Source organism: Passer montanus, unplaced genomic scaffold, assembly GCF_014805655.1.
Source record: "Passer montanus isolate IOZ18808 unplaced genomic scaffold, ASM1480565v1 scaffold71, whole genome shotgun sequence".
In the NCBI taxonomy this organism is placed as follows: Eukaryota; Metazoa; Chordata; class Aves; order Passeriformes; family Passeridae; genus Passer; species Passer montanus.
Genome location: NW_024372259.1, coordinates 2,368,170 through 2,387,130, shown reverse-complemented (window position 1 = coordinate 2,387,130; position 18,961 = coordinate 2,368,170). Strand labels below are relative to the sequence as shown.

General features: G+C 55.7%; 1 protein-coding gene across 9 annotated transcripts in view; it reads right to left on the bottom strand.

Annotated features, from left to right (window-relative positions):
* CACNA1E (calcium voltage-gated channel subunit alpha1 E) overlaps positions 1–18,961 on the bottom strand; it is a 134,784-nt gene that overhangs the window by 71,313 nt on the left and 44,510 nt on the right. For all 9 annotated transcript variants that reach the window (XR_005629963.1, XM_039730262.1, XM_039730263.1 and 6 more), the window contains 5 exons: positions 13,576–13,681; positions 13,030–13,169; positions 1,935–2,038; positions 1,005–1,157; positions 308–489 (listed from right to left, as the gene is read on the bottom strand). Coding sequence is in view for 8 of the 9 variants with exons in the window: in XM_039730262.1 (XP_039586196.1) it covers positions 308–489; positions 1,005–1,157; positions 1,935–2,038; positions 13,030–13,169; positions 13,576–13,681 (685 nt within the window). In the remaining variant the exon portion in view is untranslated. The remainder of the gene's footprint in view (positions 1–307; positions 490–1,004; positions 1,158–1,934; positions 2,039–13,029; positions 13,170–13,575; positions 13,682–18,961) is intronic.

Below are 18,961 nucleotides of genomic sequence, written 5' to 3'. Positions count from 1 at the left end.
GGAGGATCACTGCAGGACATGCCCACGATGTTTTGCTCTCTGAAGTGAGTCAGAGATGGGGACCAGGCCCTTAGAGCTCCCTTTGCCTGGAGGCACGGAACACACCCAAACTCTGCAAAGATTAACCCCATTTCCATGTCAGAGATGGGGACCAGGCCCTTAGAGCTCCCTTTGCCTGGAGGCACGGAACACACCCAAACTCTGCAAAGATTAACCCCATTTCCATCACGAAGGAAACTCTGGATCTTCTGAGCTTCCAGCACACAGAAACAGCCTCCAGCTGCCCAGCCAGAGCAGCAGTACTCACGTTGTACAGGACTGTGGTCCACCCTTCCATGGTGATGCACTGGAAGACGGTCAGCACAGCAAAGAGGATGTTGTCGAACTGCGTGATCCCGTCGTTGGGACCGATCCACTCCCGGCACTCGTAGCCCGGGGGGCAACCCTGCACCCCGCAGGGATGGGGAGGGTCCAGCTCCTCTAGTTCACCTGCAGCACACAGCAGAGAGCCCAAGGAGGCACAGGTGAGGGACAGCTCATCCCAGCTCTTCTCCACTCGTGGGATGTGGAGAGGGTGCCTGTCACATTCATATTTTCTGGAAAATCCTTTCGCCCAGGATTTATCTCCTGGGAAGCTCAAAAGCCTCAGAGAAAAAGGAAAACTATATTATCTGATTTGCTTCTCCTGTGTTTTGCTGCTTTGGAATGTGGTTGGAGATTGTTTATGCAAGAGGTGATTGTTTCATTGGTTTCATGTGAATTGTTTTGGCTCTTTGGCCAATCAGGATCAAGCTGTATCAGAGCTCTGGAAAGAGTCACGAGTTTTATTATTATCTTTTTAGCCTTCTGTAAGTATCCCTTTTGCATTCTTTAGTATTCTTTAATATAATTTAGTATCTTAAAATAACAAATTAGCCTTCTAAGAACATGGAGTCAGATTCATCATTCCTTCCTGCCACGAGGGCACCCCACAAATACAGCAGGTGCCCAGCCCTTGAGCCCACCTGAATTGTTTGTGTAGCAGGCTCGGTGCAGCTTCCCGCTGTAGAACTCCAGGCCGATGATGGCAAACATGAGGATTGCAAAAAAGAGCAGCAGGCCGATCTGCAGGAGAGGCACCATGGCCTTCATGATGGATTTCAGGACAATCTGCAAGCCTGGGAGAGGAGAGGAGAGAAAGGGCACAGCTCAGAGCAGCAATGCAAACCCCTTTCCAGGGACACATCCATCCCAAATCTGGCAGGAGGAAGATGGGGAGCAGAGAGGATGGACAGCCAACAGAGAGGTGCAAGAGGCCAGCACAGCCTGGAGGGCAGGACAGTCCTGGAGAAAAGCACCATTGCAGGGCAGGGAAAGCCAAGCTACAGAGCAGCCTCCAGCAGAGATTGTTCCTGGCCCCCACTCCAATGTCCTGCCTGTCCCACAGGACTTGGTGGGACATGGCTTGTGCATCTCTGTCCCCCTTGTTGCCCCCAGGGCATGGATCCAGCCCTGCCAGTGCCCAGGGCAGGAGGGGCAGGAGGACTGGTGCCAGCAGCAGCCTAGTTTCTTTATTTATCTCCGTGCCAGCAGATGAAGTCTTGCAACAAAAAGTAAAAAAAAAAAAAAAAAAAAAACAAAACAAAAAAAAAACCCACCACCACCAAGAAATCTCCTCTGAACAAACCCCAGTCCTGAAAGGATCCACCCACTGCCTTCTGGCCAGGAAAGAGAAGAGGAGCTGCCAGCAGGCTCTGCAAGGGACAGTGCCACCCAGGGACACCAAGTGCTGCCACCTTTGAGTTCCCACTGGATGGAAAGGTCTGTCCAGCCTCTGTTCTAGCTCAGCCTTCTCAAGGCATCAGGACAAGGTGGCACAAGGACCCCTCTTCCCCCGGGGACATCAGGGACAGATGCAGACACCCAGGGAGGAAGATCAGGAGCATCCAACTTACTGGGAATGCCCGAGACGAGCTTCAGCGGCCTGAGCACGCGCACGGCCCGCAGCGTCCGCAGGTCCACGTGGGTGTTGAAGTGTGTCCCAGCCGTGGCCAGGATGCTGTGGGCACACAGGGACAGAGCAGAGTTAGCCCAGGAAAAGCCCTTGGCCAGTTCAGTGGCATGTTGTCAAACCAGGCCACAAGCCTGAGATTAAGAGTGCCATGCTCTGCTGACTGAGCTAGCTGGGCCACAGCCCACCAAGGGGACTTTCTGAGTTTGTCACCTTTTGGGAGCAGCAAGACGTTTTATTGTTTAATATTGTTCATTTTTTGTGCTTGTGCCTGTTAAATAAACAGATTTTTTCCACTTTTCTCCAAGGAAATCTTTTCCTGAACCAGCTGGGGAAGCCATGAAGCTTCTCAAGCTTCTCAATTTCTGTCCCTGGGCAGGGACAGAGATTAACTCCTCCCAAAGGTCAGCGAGCCTCCTTTGATGCTCACACCCAAGTTCATGGGCAGCTACGACCAGACAAAGCCACACAGGGACCCCCCAGCCCCAGCAGCCCCCCATCAGTGCCCCCCACACCCCAGGATGGCTGGGGACAGCCCCACATCACCCACGGATCCCATTTGGGGTCTCCAGGATCGTGCAGGATCCCTCCCAGGAAGGTGGCACGTGGCCCAGGAGCAGCACCTCGGGGATGTGAGTCCCTCCCCTCCGTGCTCCTGTGGCAGCACCTCCAGCCATCAGCTGCCCTGGCTTTTTCCACACACGGAGCTTCCTCAGAGTCCCACCTCTGGGATTGCTGAGAAGGAGCCCAGAACCTCGCACACATTCCAAAATCTATAGTAATGAAAGTTTGATGACCTTGGAAGGCAACCAGCAGGCACAGGAAGGACTCCAGAGGTTTTCTTTTAAAACACAAAGATTTTTTTTTTTTCCCCAAGCCCGTCTCTGGAAAACAAATTGGGGCAAGGAGGGAGCTGGTGCACACCGAGTCCAGCAGTGGAAACTGCTGCACCTGCTCTGGGAACAGGGATGCTGCACCTCAGGGAAGCTGGCAGAATCCTCTCCCATCCAGACTTGGTCCCCAGGTGCTGGGTGAGGAGCAGAGAAGTTGCAGCAGGGGTGGGAGAGGAGGGGATGGGGAGGAGAACGGGACAGAGGGAGGCACCAACCTCAGGGCTGTTTGCAGCAATCCAAAAAACTGAGGGAAATTGGGTCATTGTTCCACTAATTCATCTAATTACAGGCCAGAGCAGCTCTCTGGCGTGCTGAGCAATTAGCACTCTTTCTCTCACCCTCTCCCTGAGGTACAGCAGGTACCAACCTGTCCCTCCAGAAAGGCGGCTGGGTTTCCTAGGATACCCTGGCAGCTCTCACATCTGCAAACCCGGAGCTTTCAGCTCCTCTCCCCAGCCTCCTCTTCCTCCCTGCCCCGGTGCAAGGCCCCAGCAGCAGTGGGATGCATCACCCACAACCCGCTGTGTATCACACAGCTTATCCCTGGTATTTACAGGGATCTTTTACCCTTGCTGGCACGCTCCTTTTCCACACCCAGTCTCCGTGCCCCAGCCCGTGCCCAGCCCCTGCTGCCCACAGGACTGACAGGAGAGCAGAAAAGGGACTCAATTAAGTCAGGAGCAGCCAGAGCTGTGCTGTTACATTGGTTGTAAGATCAAAATCAATAAGTATGATAAAGCACGGCCACTCAGCAGCACGAGGGAGGCAGAAGAGTCACTTCCCACCCCTTCACCCACCCTGGCAATGAGAGCAGGGTACCCCAGTGCTCCCCAAAATGCCAGCACAGGAGACACACCGTGCTGGAAACCCTCCTTCAGCTTTTGCTCGTGGTGTCCCAGCCCCTGGAGTGCCAGCAGCCTCCCAAAGGGGCAGGAACAGCCACAGCTGGGTCCAGCCAGGACTGAGCAGCTCCGGGAGGCCAGGGATGCTCCCGGGCAGGATGCAGGCTCCAGCCCAGCTGGAAAGGGCCCCAGCAGAGCAGCACTGGCATGGGCAGCTCCCTGCTCCCACCACGGATGGAGGTGGAGCCCTCGCAGCCTCGGCAGCCCCCGGTCCCCGGGGCAGGAGCAGCGCCCGGCTGCCAAGTCCTGGGCTAACCCAGATTTGTGTGAAGGGCTCCGGAGCGCCATGCTGAGCCTCCAGGCAAGGCTCGGGCGGTTTCAGGGCACTCCTTCCCCGCGCTCCAAATTAGCTGCTAAGAATGGGACTCCTCTGTGGCAAGGTGACATGCTCCTTGTCCTCTCCGGGGGACAGGGGACATCACGAGCTCTGTGGGAAGGAGGTTTGGACAGATCACCAGACCGAGGAGGTGGCACTCGGAGCTGTCACCCGAGCGGTGACACGGCTGACCTGTGACACAGGTGCTGCACATCCTGCTGCAGGGACACACGGCAGCTGCCCCCAGCCAGCCCAGAGCCCCCGGGCACGGGCTGAGCAGCCCTACATCACCCTTACACCTAATAAAGTGGCTGGGAAAAGCAAACCGAGCTTCCAGGCACGCCAGCCTGGCTGCTGGCTGCTTTTCCCAAGCCCTTCTGTAGCTGGAAGTTACACACATCCCCTCTCCTGGATAGCCAGGCTTCACTGGTAGGCACAGACAGCACTGCTAATTATAAATCCAGTGTTACAAACACACCATGCTGCTCTGGACTTCAGCATACCTCACCTGGCAATTGTTTATTAACCCTCCAACCATGCCTTCTATTAATTTATTTTTTTAATATAAACTCTGTCAGTCAGAACTTTCTGAATTCAGGTTTCTCACAGCTCCTGAGATGGGACTTGGGCTGTGACAGACCTTTGTGCTGCCACAGGGCAGCAGCCCTGGCATCTGTAGAACAATTTAAACCCTTTTCGATCACTTACAATATCCACGTCTGATGTGCTAATAATTATTCTTTATTTTTAGGCAAGGACCCAAACTAAAATTACATCTCACCATCCAAGTTATTTGAAAAAAGCTGCCAGATTTAGGCTATAAAAATCCCAATGATCTCATGCTTTTCATCATATGTACTGGAGGAAAAAAAGAAGGGGAAAAAAAAAAGTGAAGGCGTTTTTATAGGTCACCCAGGCAAAGGGGTTAGTTTTACTTCAGAGGAAAGGGGGAAGAGAGACTTCAGGTGGAGAAAAGAGCAGAGAGGAGCTTTTGGAAGGATGCAAATGAGAGAGGAGGCAGGATGGGAAATATATGCTAATCCCCCAAAGTATAATTGAATAGTGAGCAATCACCAGCAGACAAAAACACTCTTTCAGGAGAGGGGAAAAAAATAATAATCCATTGCTTTGTGTTTGCAACCAGGATGATTATTTGATTTTATTTATTTGGAGGCTCCGGGGAGGGGGGCGAGCTCCCGCTGGGGCCGCCACACCTGCGGGCTTGGGGCTGGGCAGAGCCGGGCTCAGCCCCCGGCGCCGCCCCAGCTCGCAGCCACTGAGCGGAGCACACGCCCTCGCCTCCAGATGAAGACCTGCACCTTTAGAGCTCCTCCCGCAGGGGTCAAAAGAAGGGGAAAAAACCCAAGAATAATCTCGTTTTAAAGGATTCCTGCTCTTTGGGACAGTGAAGAATAAAGCATGAGTGATGCTCGACAGCGGTGCCCACGCGAAGGCAACTCTGGATTCAGGCACTGTCCCACTCTACAGCAGCCAGAGTGGCCCCTATGCCTGTGTATTGCTGGGCTGCCATCCCTATCAACATCCCATCCCATCCTATCCCATCCCATCTCCATCATCATCATCATCCCATCCGTATCATCATCTCGTCCCAATCCCATCACCATCATCCCATCCCCATCATCATCCCATCCCTATTATCATCCCGTCCCATCCCATCCCTATCATCATCTCATCACCACCATCATCCCATCTCACCATCATCCCCTCCCATCACCATCATCATCATCCTTCCATCCCATCCCCATCCCAATCATCATCCCATCCCATCCCATCCCCATCATCATCTCATCCCATCTCACCATCATCCCATGCCCATCATCATTCCACCCCATCCTATCCCATCTCACCATCATCCCCTCCCATCACCATCATCATCATCCTTCCATCCCATCCCCATCCCAATCATCATCCCATCCCATCCCCATCCCAATCATCATCCCATCCCATCCCCATCCCAATCATCATCCCATCCCATCTCACCATCATCATTCCACCCCATCCTATCCCATCCCATCACCATCATCATCCCACCCCATCCGATCCCCAGCTCTCAGCCCTAAGGAACAGCACACACAGCTCAGAGCTTCACATCAGAGATTCCAAGCAAAGGCTGAACCCCAAATTACCAGTCTGACCCTCGATTCACCCCCCCGACCCCAAAGTGAGCCCCCCTGCAGCATTCCCCTCGGGGAGCACTGCTGAAGCTCACACAGACAAACTGTCCCAGCCAAGGGTGTGCTGGGTGGGGAGAGGCACAGGCTCAGACAGACTAATCTCAGCCCAAAATCTGGGGCAGGCAGGGTGCTGGCTGGCATGCAAATTAATATTTATAATTAAGTGGAAAGGCCCCTGAAGGCTTGCACTGCCACCTGACTCTATGAGGGAGAATGCTTCATAATTAATACACTGGTCAAACGGCTCACAGAAAGGGAGTTACCTGATGGGCTCACCCAGCAACTGCCCTGGCTGGGGGTGAATCAGTGGGGTGAATCCATCCCTGCCCTCTCTGCAGGCAGCATCACGTGCAGCAGGATATTCTCACATTTCTTGGGTGGCACCCGGGCTCGAGGCAGGGCCAGCAGGGTCAGGTGGAGCACTCTGAGGATGCCACAGCACAGCACAGCCTTGGGGACGCCAAGGGACAGGGACAGCAGGGCCAAGTCCCGCCCTTGGCACAGTTCAGAGCAACGTCAAAGGCTCCACCACCTTGGCTTGCTCTTTCTAGGTTTCGGGGCTGTGACCCAGGTGGATTGAGCTGCTGCACAGCTCCTGCCCCTCCCAGCAGCTTGGAGAGTGCTGGATGGGCACAAGTGACTCTCTAGGTTTCGGGGCTGTGACCCAGGTGGATTGAGCTGCTGCACAGCTCCTGCTCCTGCCCCTCCCAGCAGCTTGCAGAGGGCTGGATGGGCACAAGTGACTCCCTGAGCGGTGTGATGAGGATGAAGGACAAAATCTGCCTTTTTCAGCCTTTGATCTGGGGGCTGAGATGATCCCCCAAGGCCACCCCTTCCCAGAGAAGCCCCCAGGATTTGGGGCATGAGGGAGCATCCCCTGTCCTGGACCCTGCTGGTTGGCCAAACCCCACGTGTCCCTCCTGCCTCCATCCCCACACTGCCTCTCAGCAGATGCAGGATTTGCTGATAAAACTGCATTTGCACACCCAGGAGCTGGTGGAAACCTAAAGCCACCGACAGCAGAGAGGAGAGCTGGCCCCACGGGAGGAACAGGGAATGGGAAGGGCTGATCACAGCAGGGCCTGTCTGAGCTCGTGCCAAAGGAGGGGCAGGAGTCCCCAGAGCACCCAGCTGTGTGAGCCCACCTTCTCACCCAGGATGAAGAGGAAACAACCCCCTTTCCTCAGGCCATGCCCCCACCCCATCTCCCAGAGCAGTGCAATGAAGGCTTTACCCCCAGAGGACAATGAGGGCATCCCCCAGAGCAGGAGCTCTGCCAGGGTGCCGGGGTGCAGCAGGAGCCCCTGGGGACCACAGGGGTGCCTGGCAGGGGAGGCAGTGCCCCCAGGGACCAGCAGCCTCGTGGGAGGGACTGACTCACTCTGCGGCTTCAGGGTGGGAAGGATGGAGCCAGGGTGGGAAGGATGGAGCCGGGATCGCGTGAGCAGCACGTGGGCCGGATCCTGCACTGGGAAAAGGGGGTGCCTGGCTCCCCCAAAGCCAGGGCCAGAACTCTGCCTGCCCAGGTGATGCCTCAGGTTTGATTTTATATGTTTCAGATTCTCTGCTGCTTTAGTGTGTGAGTCTGGGCCACTTATTAGGGAATGGTGAGCTCTCTGCACAGAGCAGGGAGACAAAACAATTCCTTCTCCAGCTGGGGACCAAGGACAAATGATCCAAATGTCAGCCCAAGAGCACAAACAACGTGGAATGAAGAGAGAAAAACAAGAAGGATGGGACTTCACTGGCTAAACCAGTAATTAAACCATAAACTCCAATATGCAAACAGACCAAAACTTTTAAAAGTATAACACCCCGTGACCAGTTGTCCATTTTGTGGCCATTTTGGGTTGTGCTGCCCAAGGTGGATCCATTGAAGCCTCCTAACAAATCCCTACTTTATTCTTAAACTCCATCTAGTCCCTGTTTTAAGTCAACCTTCACAAGGCATCACAGGGATCTCCACACCCTATTTCCAGCAAAGGGAAGCTTTTTCCCCCACCACCAGTCTGTCTGTCCTCTGGCCCAGCCAGGGGAGTGGTGCTGCCCTTTGTGTGAGGTGCTGGTCCCAGGGCTGTGGCATATGGCACATGAATCATTCACCAAGCTGGGAAATTAATTATTCATCCAAACGAAAGACCAAACATTTTGCTAATTGTCCTGAAAGGAAAGAGCTGGGAAAGGGGGCAGGCATCAGGTTGGATACTGCCAACATTCATGAAAGGAAAAGTGGGAAAGAGGGGGGAAAAGGTCTTGTATGGTGTGATCAAAGTATTGCTGGGCTTTTGGGCTTGGGGCTGTCTCTTTGCTGGTTTATCCCCATAGCACAGCACTCCTTGCAGTGGCTCAGGACACCCACATCAGGATGCTTCACCTCTGCTCTGATTCCACACTTGTTCTCCAAACCTCTTACCCACTCCCCCATGCTTCCTCGCCTGGGTGTGCCCTGCACTCCCTGGGTGAGGGGAATGCAGGTGTGGCACTGTGGGAAGAGCCTGTTCCCAGCCCAGGTGTGCTCCCACACCTGTGGGGCCAGCACCCCAAACCACCAGGGCATGCAGCACCTCAATATTGCCTCAATATTCCATCTCAGGAACTCTAAGACTGAAAAGAGCATCCAAACACACAGAACTGGGCTTGTGCGAGGTGCACGAAATTCCTGAGGGCAAAACATCCCTGCCTCTCCCACGAGGGAGCTCAGGGGGAACTGTGAAAAGGGAACTTCCCAGGACAGTCGTCTCAAAATCCAGGCAGCATCAAAACCAGCAAAACAGCCAAGCTGCCCTCCTCATCCCTGGGCTCACCTTGCAACCCCGCAGCACAGCAGGGAACACCTTCCTTGGAATGATTCCATCCTGCTTCCCACCAGCCACAGCAAGAAATCAGGGCACAAACGTGCACAGGATTTCCCTGGGAGGTCAGAAAGAGACACCAGGCTCACAGCTGCTGCTTGGATTTTGGGACAGGGCTTGGAGAGCCAGGCTTTCCTGCTCTGGCCCTGCTAAGGGCATGGCTGGCAGTGCCAGCAATCCTTCACTCCCGCTTTCCCTTGGCCACGCTCCACCCCACAAAACCCTTTAATGAAAACCACCGTGCCCTAGGGCTTCACAAAAGGCACCCAGGTGCGGAGGGTTATTAAACCCTCCCAAAAACCCTGACAGCAGCGCTTCCTTTTAGTGACCCTGGTGTTTTTATCCAGCTTTTACAGTGGCTGCTTCCCCAGCTCCTGAGCAGAACAACTTCACAAGGGCCTTTTGATTCCCGTTTGGATTTTTTTCCCCATTGTGAGCAGCGTTCCCCCACCCCTTCACCTCTCACGTGTTATTGTATTGCTGCTATAAAAAAAAAGCCAAGGGTGCTTTGATAATGCTCAGGCACCGGAGTGTGTGAAGCACACACCCACCTGGATATTTGCAGAGGGAGTTTAACCCTTCCTGCTCCATCTGGCAGGGTGTAGGACAAAGCAGGCAGCTGTAGGGTCCCTGTGCCCCATTCCCAATGGCATCCAGGGAAATCCTGCTCCAGCTGCTGGTGGCTGAAGCTCTTTCAGCCTCACTTTCTCAGAGCCACCAATTAAGAGGTCACCAACCTTCCCCTGCCCTTTCTGACCATTCCTGAGCCATTCTCCCTTTTGGTCCAGGTCACACTGCACCAACCAGGTCCCAAATCCAGCCCAAATCAGCACCCAGCTGGCTCTGGTTCTCACAGAGACAAGGTGAGTATCCCCAAGCCCCAGGGGAAATGCAGATGTTCCCCTTGCTGGTTCTGCCTCAGAAAGAGTAAAGGTATTATATGCACACTTCATATTAAATTATTTTTAGCTGGGGGAGAACAGGCTGTTTTTTCAGGCAGCAATGATGATTTGGAAACCACAGGTTACAAAGAGAGCAGGTTTACAAATGTGACTATTAGTTCCCCGGTGGAAGCTTTAGCATCAGGGAGTTTTAGGTGGGTGTTGATTTCCACTGAGATGAAAAAAAAAAAAAAATTGATTTATTGACAGAAGAAGCAAACACTAGTTGAACTATAGTCAGTGCCATCCACTCCTGCACAAGGTCCCAGGAGGCCACTCATGGGAGAGATCCCTCATTAGGCTTGTTTACAGCAGGGAGAGGGTGAAGAAAATCCCACTGCTCACAGAAATCCCAGCATGGTGTCTGTCTGCAACCATGATGCCACCTGCACTGAGGACCTCTTCCATCAGACACACAGCAAAAAAAATTATTCCACCTGCACTAAGGACCTCTCCCATCAGATCCACAGCAAAAAAATAAGTCCAGAAAGGAGCAGTAACACCTGTGTCACAACTGGAGGAATGCTAGCTCCCTCTGGGTCAGATCCTGGGATGGGTCCTGCTCACATGGATGTTTTCTCTGGCCCATCATGGGATGCACCAGCATCCAAACCCACGAAGCACACCCTGAGGCAAGCACCACCCTGCACTTCTGATCACAACATCCCCTCCACCACAGCCACGGCCTTTCAGTAAGCCACAACAACATCCCCACGGCCACCAAATCTCCATCCAGACACTTTTGCATTCGCCAGGCAGAAAGTTTGAGCCGCAGAGGCGATCCCGGAGCTCCGCCGCCCGCCTTACGCAACCGACACAGAACGAGCCGCCAAGTGCAAACCTTCTCCCACAAGCTGTTTGCAAGGCATTTGCCAGCCAAGGATTATTTGCTGCAGGAATTTGCCAATAATTCAGCAGATTAAACAGGCTGAGAGTTTCCTGCATGGGAGGCGCAGCCGTGGCTCCGAGGAGCAGCAGATTTGGCAGCACCGCAGGGCAAAGGCGGGAGATGAGCAGTGAGAAGGAGCCCGTGGTCTGGTGCAGCTGATCCCAGTGACCCCAAAGCCAGCCCAGGGTGAAAATCCATGGGTTGCCTCCTCCACCCACCACAATACAGAATTTGCCCCAAGAGGCGGGTGAGGCAGGCAGCGCTGGGGCAAAGCCAGCAGGTGGAGGGGCATTCCTTGGGTTCCGCTCTGCTGGGCGAACATCAGGATCCCAGGGCAGGCACTGCTGGGGAAGCAGACCCTGGAGAGCTGCACCGTGTGGCTGGCAGTCCTGGGGGGCACACGGGTACCTCGTGCCGGGGTGGGCAGCAGGGTGCTCGCAGCCCTTCATGGGCAGTGGATTGCCTGGCACGGGGCCCGGCTCAGCGCGGCACCGAGAGGAGCTGGCGCGGCTGCTGCCAGTGAGTAATTGCTGAGCGCTGACTCAGCACCAGCGAGCCCAGAGCCCTGGGGAGGGCAGGAACAGGGCCCTGGTGAGCCCCTCCTCCCATCCCAGTGCTGCCCACGCCCCAAAGGATGCCCAGGTCAGGATGCAGGGGATGGGAATTTCCCAGCCCCGCACTACTTCCCGCACACTCAGCCCAGCGAGGCCAAGAGCCCCCACACCAATGCGTGCCCCATGCTGTCCCCAGGGATGCGAGCACCTTTGGAGCCACAGAACCCTCTCCATGAGTCACTCTGCAGATGTGGGAGAGCAGCAGCCTCCCATGTGAGAGCTGCACCTCCCACAGGCTGCCTGTGTGCTGCCCGTCAGAAGCGTCGCCCACCACCAGCACACCCTCCATTCCCAGGTGGCGTGGTCCCACTCCCCAGCAAGGCCACCCAGGTCCCCACTGGACCCAGGGAGTCAAAATGTCCCCAGCCATGCTCTCCTCGAGCCTCCCCTGGTGCACAGCCCCAGCCTGCACCCCCCAGCAGAAGCAGCCTCTGCATTCCCCCTCCTCCTCCAAACTCCCAACCAGGTGTCACATCCCACACGATGCCACCAGCCTGCAAGCCAAGAGCCAGGACTGTGCAGCAGGAAGCTCTGTAGAGACCCCAGGGGTCCTGCCTGGTCACCATGCCTCAGTTTCCCAGCCAGCCCTGCAGCTGCTCTGTGGCCAGCAAAGCTCACGGAGCACTCAGACCCCGAGGCTCCATCTGTTTTACACATCAAACCAGCTCCTCTGAGCGTGACATTTCCATCATCAGGCAAAAAGAAATAATTTTCCTGGTCTCCACACAGAGAGGGGCCCAAGGGGTCACCTTGGGTGGGCTTCTGCCCAAGCTGACTTCCAGTGCTGGCTAACACAAGCCCAAACGCCCCTGCCTGTTTCTGTGTCACCAGGACAGCCCAGCACACGGCAAGCAGGACTCCAATCTGGGCCATGTCCCCGGCAGGTGACACCACCAGTGACACGAGCAGCACACGTGAAGCTCTGTGTGCTACCACCCCCAGCAGCCCTGCTGTGTGCTGGGGTGCTGAGCAGCATCACCTGGGAACGTGACCCTGCCCAGACCTCATTCCCAAACCTCCAGCACCAGGGCAAGCCTGCAAAGTGCTTGGGAAGGCAAGAGGAGATGAGATTTCCACCTCCCCATGAGGGTTTGACCAGAATCTCTCCCAAATCACATCCAGTTCCTTATCAGGTCATGCCACCACCTTGTCCTCACCTTGCCTGGTATTAGGTGGGTGACAGGCCACCACCAAGTGAGGAAAGCTAGACATGGTGGCCTCAGAGCCAGCCCTACTGCTCCCACAGGGAACCTTGTCCCACCATCAGCACCCACAGCAAAGCCACCACAGCACCTCCAGCACAGGCAGCCAGTGTCCCCTCCCTCATCAGGACAACAAAACACCAGTGACAACAGCAAACCAGGGGCCTTGCCCACGTCCTGGAGCTCGTGTCCTCACCAGGATGAGCCCCCAAGTGGCCCCAGAGCAGCCACTCACCCGCTGAGGACCACGATGAAGTCCATGACGTTCCAGCCGTTGCGCAGGTACGAGCCCTTGTGGAAAACGAACCCCAGGGCCACGATCTTAATCCCAGCCTCGAAGCAGAAAATCCCAATGAAGTAGGGCTCTGTCTTCTCCTGCCAGAGAGAAATCAGTGACCCAGTGAGGGGGGGGAGGCTGAGCAAACACAGCACCAGGCATTTCACACTGACCCAGCTCGTGTCCCATCCCACCTCCCCCAGACCCATCATCTCCTCTGGGACCTTTCCTCAGCCAGCAGCAACCTCAGAAATAAACAGAGGGTGGCTATGACACGCTCAGGTTGCCCAGTCCTCCCCTACCCCTTTTTAAGGGGCTTCCTGAACCTTTTCCATGGAGAAGGAATACGTTACAGCAGCCCCAGGAAGGCTGGAGGAGCTAGTCCCAGAGGAAACCTCCCGTCCAGCCACCCCAAAAATCAGAAGAAATTGCCTGGTAGGACTGTGTGGCTGCCCTTGGCTCAGCCCCCAGCCCAGCAGAGAGGGATGGACGCGGGGTACTCACTAATCTCCGTGACATGGGCGTCTTGTCATCCTCGGGGAGGTGCTGCTCCAGGGCCAGCACGATGCAGTTGGCAATGATGGTCGCCAGGATCATGTACTCGAAGGGAGTGGAGGGGAGTTAAGGAGCAGAGAAGAGCTGGGTGACACCCCCAACCCTCCAGCCCACCCTTGGTTTCACCTGCTCAGCCTCTGCTGCTGCTTTCCCCACAGGAACACCCACACACGCAGCCCCAGGCAGGAGGGTGAAGCCCACCTCGGTGTTGTTTGGAAAAGAGAGAGGTGAGACCTTCCCAAGGCCTCCCTGCAGACCTGCTGGGCTTCATCACCTCCTCCCCAAGCTCAGGGGACATCTTTGTTGGGATGAAAACTCCCATGGGAGAGATGCTACTTGTGCAAGGAGCCCAGAGGGTGAGCACAAGGTTTGAAGCTAGACGACCAGGCTGGGCTTTGCCTGGAAGAAGGTTTGGCATGGTCCTTGGCAGGACCAGGGAGGCTCTCCCTGGCATGGCACGCTGCTGGCCAGGGCTGGCATGCCCCTGTTTCCTGCTCTTTTCCACCATCCCATCAGCAGGAGATGGGGCTCAGAAAGGGGAGGTGACACAAGGCAGCCCTTTGTCCCAAAACATCCCCATGGGATGCACCTGCACAGCCTGAAGAGGATGGAGCATCCCTTGCAAGTCCTGGGGATCTGACCTGGATCAGTCCACCTTGTGCCCTTGCCAAGCACCCTGTGGGCAGCAGGATGAGCCCAGGTGGCACTGGGAGCTGCAGAGCACTTGGCTGAGCATTCCCAGCTCCAGGCACTGATGGCACCTGGCTCTGAGCTTCGGCTCAGGCAGGGTGGAAACTCCCTGTGGAGATATCCCAGCTCAGCCACACCCCAGCAAGACCCCAAGAGGCAGCAGCACCTTGTCAATAGGACCTGGTTGGACCCTTATGAGCAATCCTAAATCCTACATCCACATCTAGGCCTTACACAACCCTTCTCCAGGAGCTGCCCTGAGAAGTGGCAGCAGGGCTGGTGGCTGAGGAGCTGAGGAAGGAAAGAGCAGGCTGATGCCCAGGAAAGCACCCCAAACTCAGCTTCCTCCTGCCTTTTGATTCATGGGATTGAGGGAGGGGCACGGAGTCTCTCCTGCCTGGCCCAGGGCCGAGCTCTGCAAACAAAGCACTTCCAAATGACAGCATGGCCATATCTTTCCAACTTCCCATCCATCTTTCCCAATTCTCCACAATAAAAGCCCTGTTGTCCTCAATAACTGAATGTGGAGCGATACAGCAGCAGGCAGCACACCCCTGATTCTGCTCCCTCCTTGCCAAAACAGCTCTGTTACTGTCACCACCGGCACCAGCAGCCACCCAGGGAGAGGACTGCCACCTTCCCTTGTGGAAAGGGGATGTGATCCCAGCTGGGATGGATTTGCCCATGAAGGAGTCATCCACACTCCCACCATCCCAAGCTGGCTAAGCCCCACCACACCAAGCTTCTCCACACCCTCAGACTGACATATTTCAGGAAGGAGGTGTCCAACACCCATCCCATCAGCTCTGGGAAAAGGGGTGATTTTCTTTTCCAACCTCACCTTTTGGCCACTAACAACAGTGAAATGCTTTCAACCAGTGGCCCTGGGCCCACAGGCAAGGGAAGACACCTCAGTGCCAACCATGAGCATGGGAAAAGGGAAAGCATGACGTGACCCCAGCCCGGTGACGCTGGGCACGCTGGCAAGGCAGGAGCAGGGATGGGCACAGAACCAGAGGGATGGCCAGGAGAGGCAGCCAGAGAGAGCCTGTCGGAGCTGGGATGTATTTAACCCAGGCAGGAAGAAGAGCCAGGAAAGATGCATCCAAGGCGTTTAAAAAGCCACTCAGTGAAATTAATGGTTGCTACGTTAGAGGCAAACCCAAAGGGAGAGGCTGCAGAGCTCCCTGCTGCTGGCTCAGACCTCGCTGCCAGCCAGGCACGGGGCAGCAGCAGCTCCCTGTGCTTGGGGAGGGGGGCCAGGCTCCAAAACTTTTCCTCTGAGGCTCAACACAAGCGAATATTTCCCTGCATGGCTCCAGCAAAGTCCTCTCCTGCATCCCACCTCTGGCCGCCCGCGACCGCGGCGCTTGGCCCTGCGCCACCAGCCCATTCGGGATCCTTTTGTAGCATTTTCCTGAAAGTCTGCGAGCAATTAGCACCGGCTTAAGAGGCAGACAGCGTGTTAGTGGGGCGGGGCAGCAGCTCCCCAGGCACCAGGCACATTTGCCTAGATGGGAAGTGCGGGAACGGCGCGGAGCGTCCGTCTGTCCGCCCTGGCGCAGCCCAGCATCCCGCACTGCTCCCTGTTCCCGTGGGAGAGACACCCAGGTGGGGAAAACACAACTGCAGCAGCGTCAGAAGGGCCTGGGGGGCTCAGGACCACCTGGCCACAACATCTGGTTGAAAGCACGAGGTCAGTGCACATCTGTCACAGCCCTGCACAGGACCACGCTCCTGCTGCACCTCCAGCAAGTGGGGGAACAGATGCCACCAAGCCAAGGAAAGAGCTGGAAGGGACCTTAAAGACCACCTCACTCCCACCTCTCATGGACAGGGATGCTTCCCACTAGGCCAGGGCGCTCAGAGCCCTGTCCAACCTGGCCGAGCCTAAAAGGGCAATTGCTCCCCAAAGCACTGACCTAAGGAGTGATCACTTTTGGTCACTGCCAAAAGTGATTCCCCAAACCCCGCTGGCCCAGTTTCTCCAGGAGTTGAACCTGGGTCGTCACATCCAGAGCTGTGTGAGACATCAACCCCATGGAAACCAGCCCCCATAGCTCCAGCTGTGCCAGGTTTTGAGTTCCAAGAGGAAAAGAACCTCCCAAGGGACAGCAGGAACATCTGGCTGAACTGAGGGATATTTTACCCCCGCTCTTTACTTTTCCCAGTCGGGGCCACTGGACAACCCTCTATCAGGGCTTTGTTTTCTCCCACATCAGATGAATAACTACAAAGCCTCTCAGCCACCCAAAATGCAGAGTAGCCCTCGCCTCCCTCCAGGCCAAGTAATGAGAACCCATCTCCCTCCAGCCTTCTCCTCCTCCTCTTCCGTCTGGCTTCTCCTGGAGGATCATTAGGGAGCCGATAAAAATAGGTTTTCTTATTGATTTATCTCCTTTACCCAATGCTCTCTCCCCTGCACCGTTGACTTGTTTCCTTAGCAACTGGGCTGATCCCTGTGCACGCCACACCTGCAGCTCCACGCTTCCCTCCCGGTGCCTCTGAGGTGGGGACAGTGACCCCAGGCCATGGAGGCATCCCCCAGACCACCTGGAGCAGGGCTAACCCCATGCCTGGAGCTCCTTGGTGGGTCTGTCAGGAAGATCTTCCCACTGTGACCTTCCTCTTCACCTTCCTCGCCAGCCAGAAGGCCAAACCAGCCCAGCCAGAGCACCCACCTGGATAGGGCAGGGAGTGAGCCCAGCTCCAGCCCCTGGAGGGGTTTGTGGTGCTGGGTTTGTGGTGCTGATGGGACATTGACACCCCAGCTCCAGCCCCTGGAGGGGTTTGTGGTGCTGATGGGACATTGACAAATCTCCACAGGAGGCTGGGTACAAGATAAATCCCTCCCCGTAGGCAGGCAAGGACAGGAGCTATGGAGAGATCCCCTCCATCCCATCCCTTCTCTCCACTCCTGGGCAGGCAGGTGGGGAAGGAGCAGAGGAGCCAGAGGAATGAGGCCTTGGGGAATGCTACCTTCCAGTGCCACCAAAAGAGCAGGAGCAACTCCAGCCCTGTCCATGCCTGCGTCATCCAGGTTTTCCAACATCTAGAAAGTCGTGTCTCTATTTCCCACCTCTCCCCACCCCTCCCTGGGGACCTGCTGCTCCGAGGGGCTTGCCCTGCTCCGAGATGTCAGGGAGAAAAAGCCTCAGTTCCTACACCTGTGGACTTCATCTTGCTGGTCCCACTCCCAGCACTGCTGCCTGTCCCACACGGACATGGCACGGCTGGACCAAAGATCCACATCTTCAGCACCCACCCTTGGGATGCCCAGTCCTCCTCCTCTCAGCTCCACACCCCAGCAGGAAGGAGCAGCTTCTCTCCAAGGCTGTTTTCAAAAAAATCACAGGGTGTTTTGTGTTGGAAGGGCATTAAAGTCATCTGGTTCCAATCCCCTGCCACAGGCAGGGACACCTTCCACTAGACCAGGTTTCTCAGAGCCCCACCCCATCAGACCTTGAACAATTCCAGGGAGTCCACAACCCCTCTGGGCAAGTGAGGTTTTTGGTTTCCAAGAAAAATCAAAAGTGCCAAGTAGAGCAAAGTCTGTGAGTGGCCCTAATTCAACTCTGGGATTCCCCATCCCCACAGTACCTCCCTGGCTTGTCCCTGAGGACACAAGGGATTTCCCTCCGCTGATAAGACTATCCAGAGAGTTGTGGCCCCTCCTGGCTCCCTCTATCCCTGTGTCCTGCCACCCATCCATGCTGGGGGGGGGATTGACAGAAAACAACATCCAGACCCCAAATCCTCCCCCTTGGAACACGAGCCAGCTGCTGCCTGCCTGCTACACAGAGGCTCAGGAGAGTGAACACGGGTTGTGCTTGTGTCCTGGAGCACCCAGCCTGCCTCAATCCCCCTGCAGGGACACAGGAGACCACCCTCCCTCCCTGCAGTCACAGCTTCCACAGCTCCAAAATGCAGCGGTGTGGTTTCCACCAAGGGTTAAACCGAAGGCAGTGACAGCCAGGAGTCCAACGGGGCAGAGCTGCCCACACACCTGCCGCTCCCGTAGGGATGCAGGATGCAGGATGTGGGATGCCTGCCTGCCACGTGCAAACAGCTCCATGGAGAAGCGTCTCCTTCTCCCCCACCTCACCCTGGAAATCAAATCTCTCTCCTCTCCTCCTCCTTTTTTTTTTTTTTTTTAAAAAACAAAAAAGGACCACATCATGTGATTTTCCTGCCTTAACATCAGTTTTTTAACTTTGGTTGCCACAGCAACAGGATGCAACTTGGCATCACCATGACAACAGCTGCCTCTGTTTAAATTCACCATCTGACAGGCAGCCTCGCTCTCCCCGGCTGTCAAAAAGATGGACCTGCCATTACACCTACTCGCCCCTCCCAAAAAAAAACCTTCTAAAAATCTGATGAATGGAGGGCACAGAAAACAGGCTGGGAGCAGGGGGAGGGGGAAATGCCCTTGGGGAGGGCAAGGATGGAGCTGCCCAAGGATGGCATGACATGGCACAGGCTCTTCCCTTGGGAAGGCGAGACCTGCTGGAATTTTGACCAGGGAAAAGCCCAGGTGCTTGGCCAGGTGGGGTGTGGCATCACCAGAGTCCCCAAGGGGCACTGCCCACGCAGCACCAGGTCACAGGGAGAGAGTCATGGTGAGCAAAACAGCTCAAGCCAC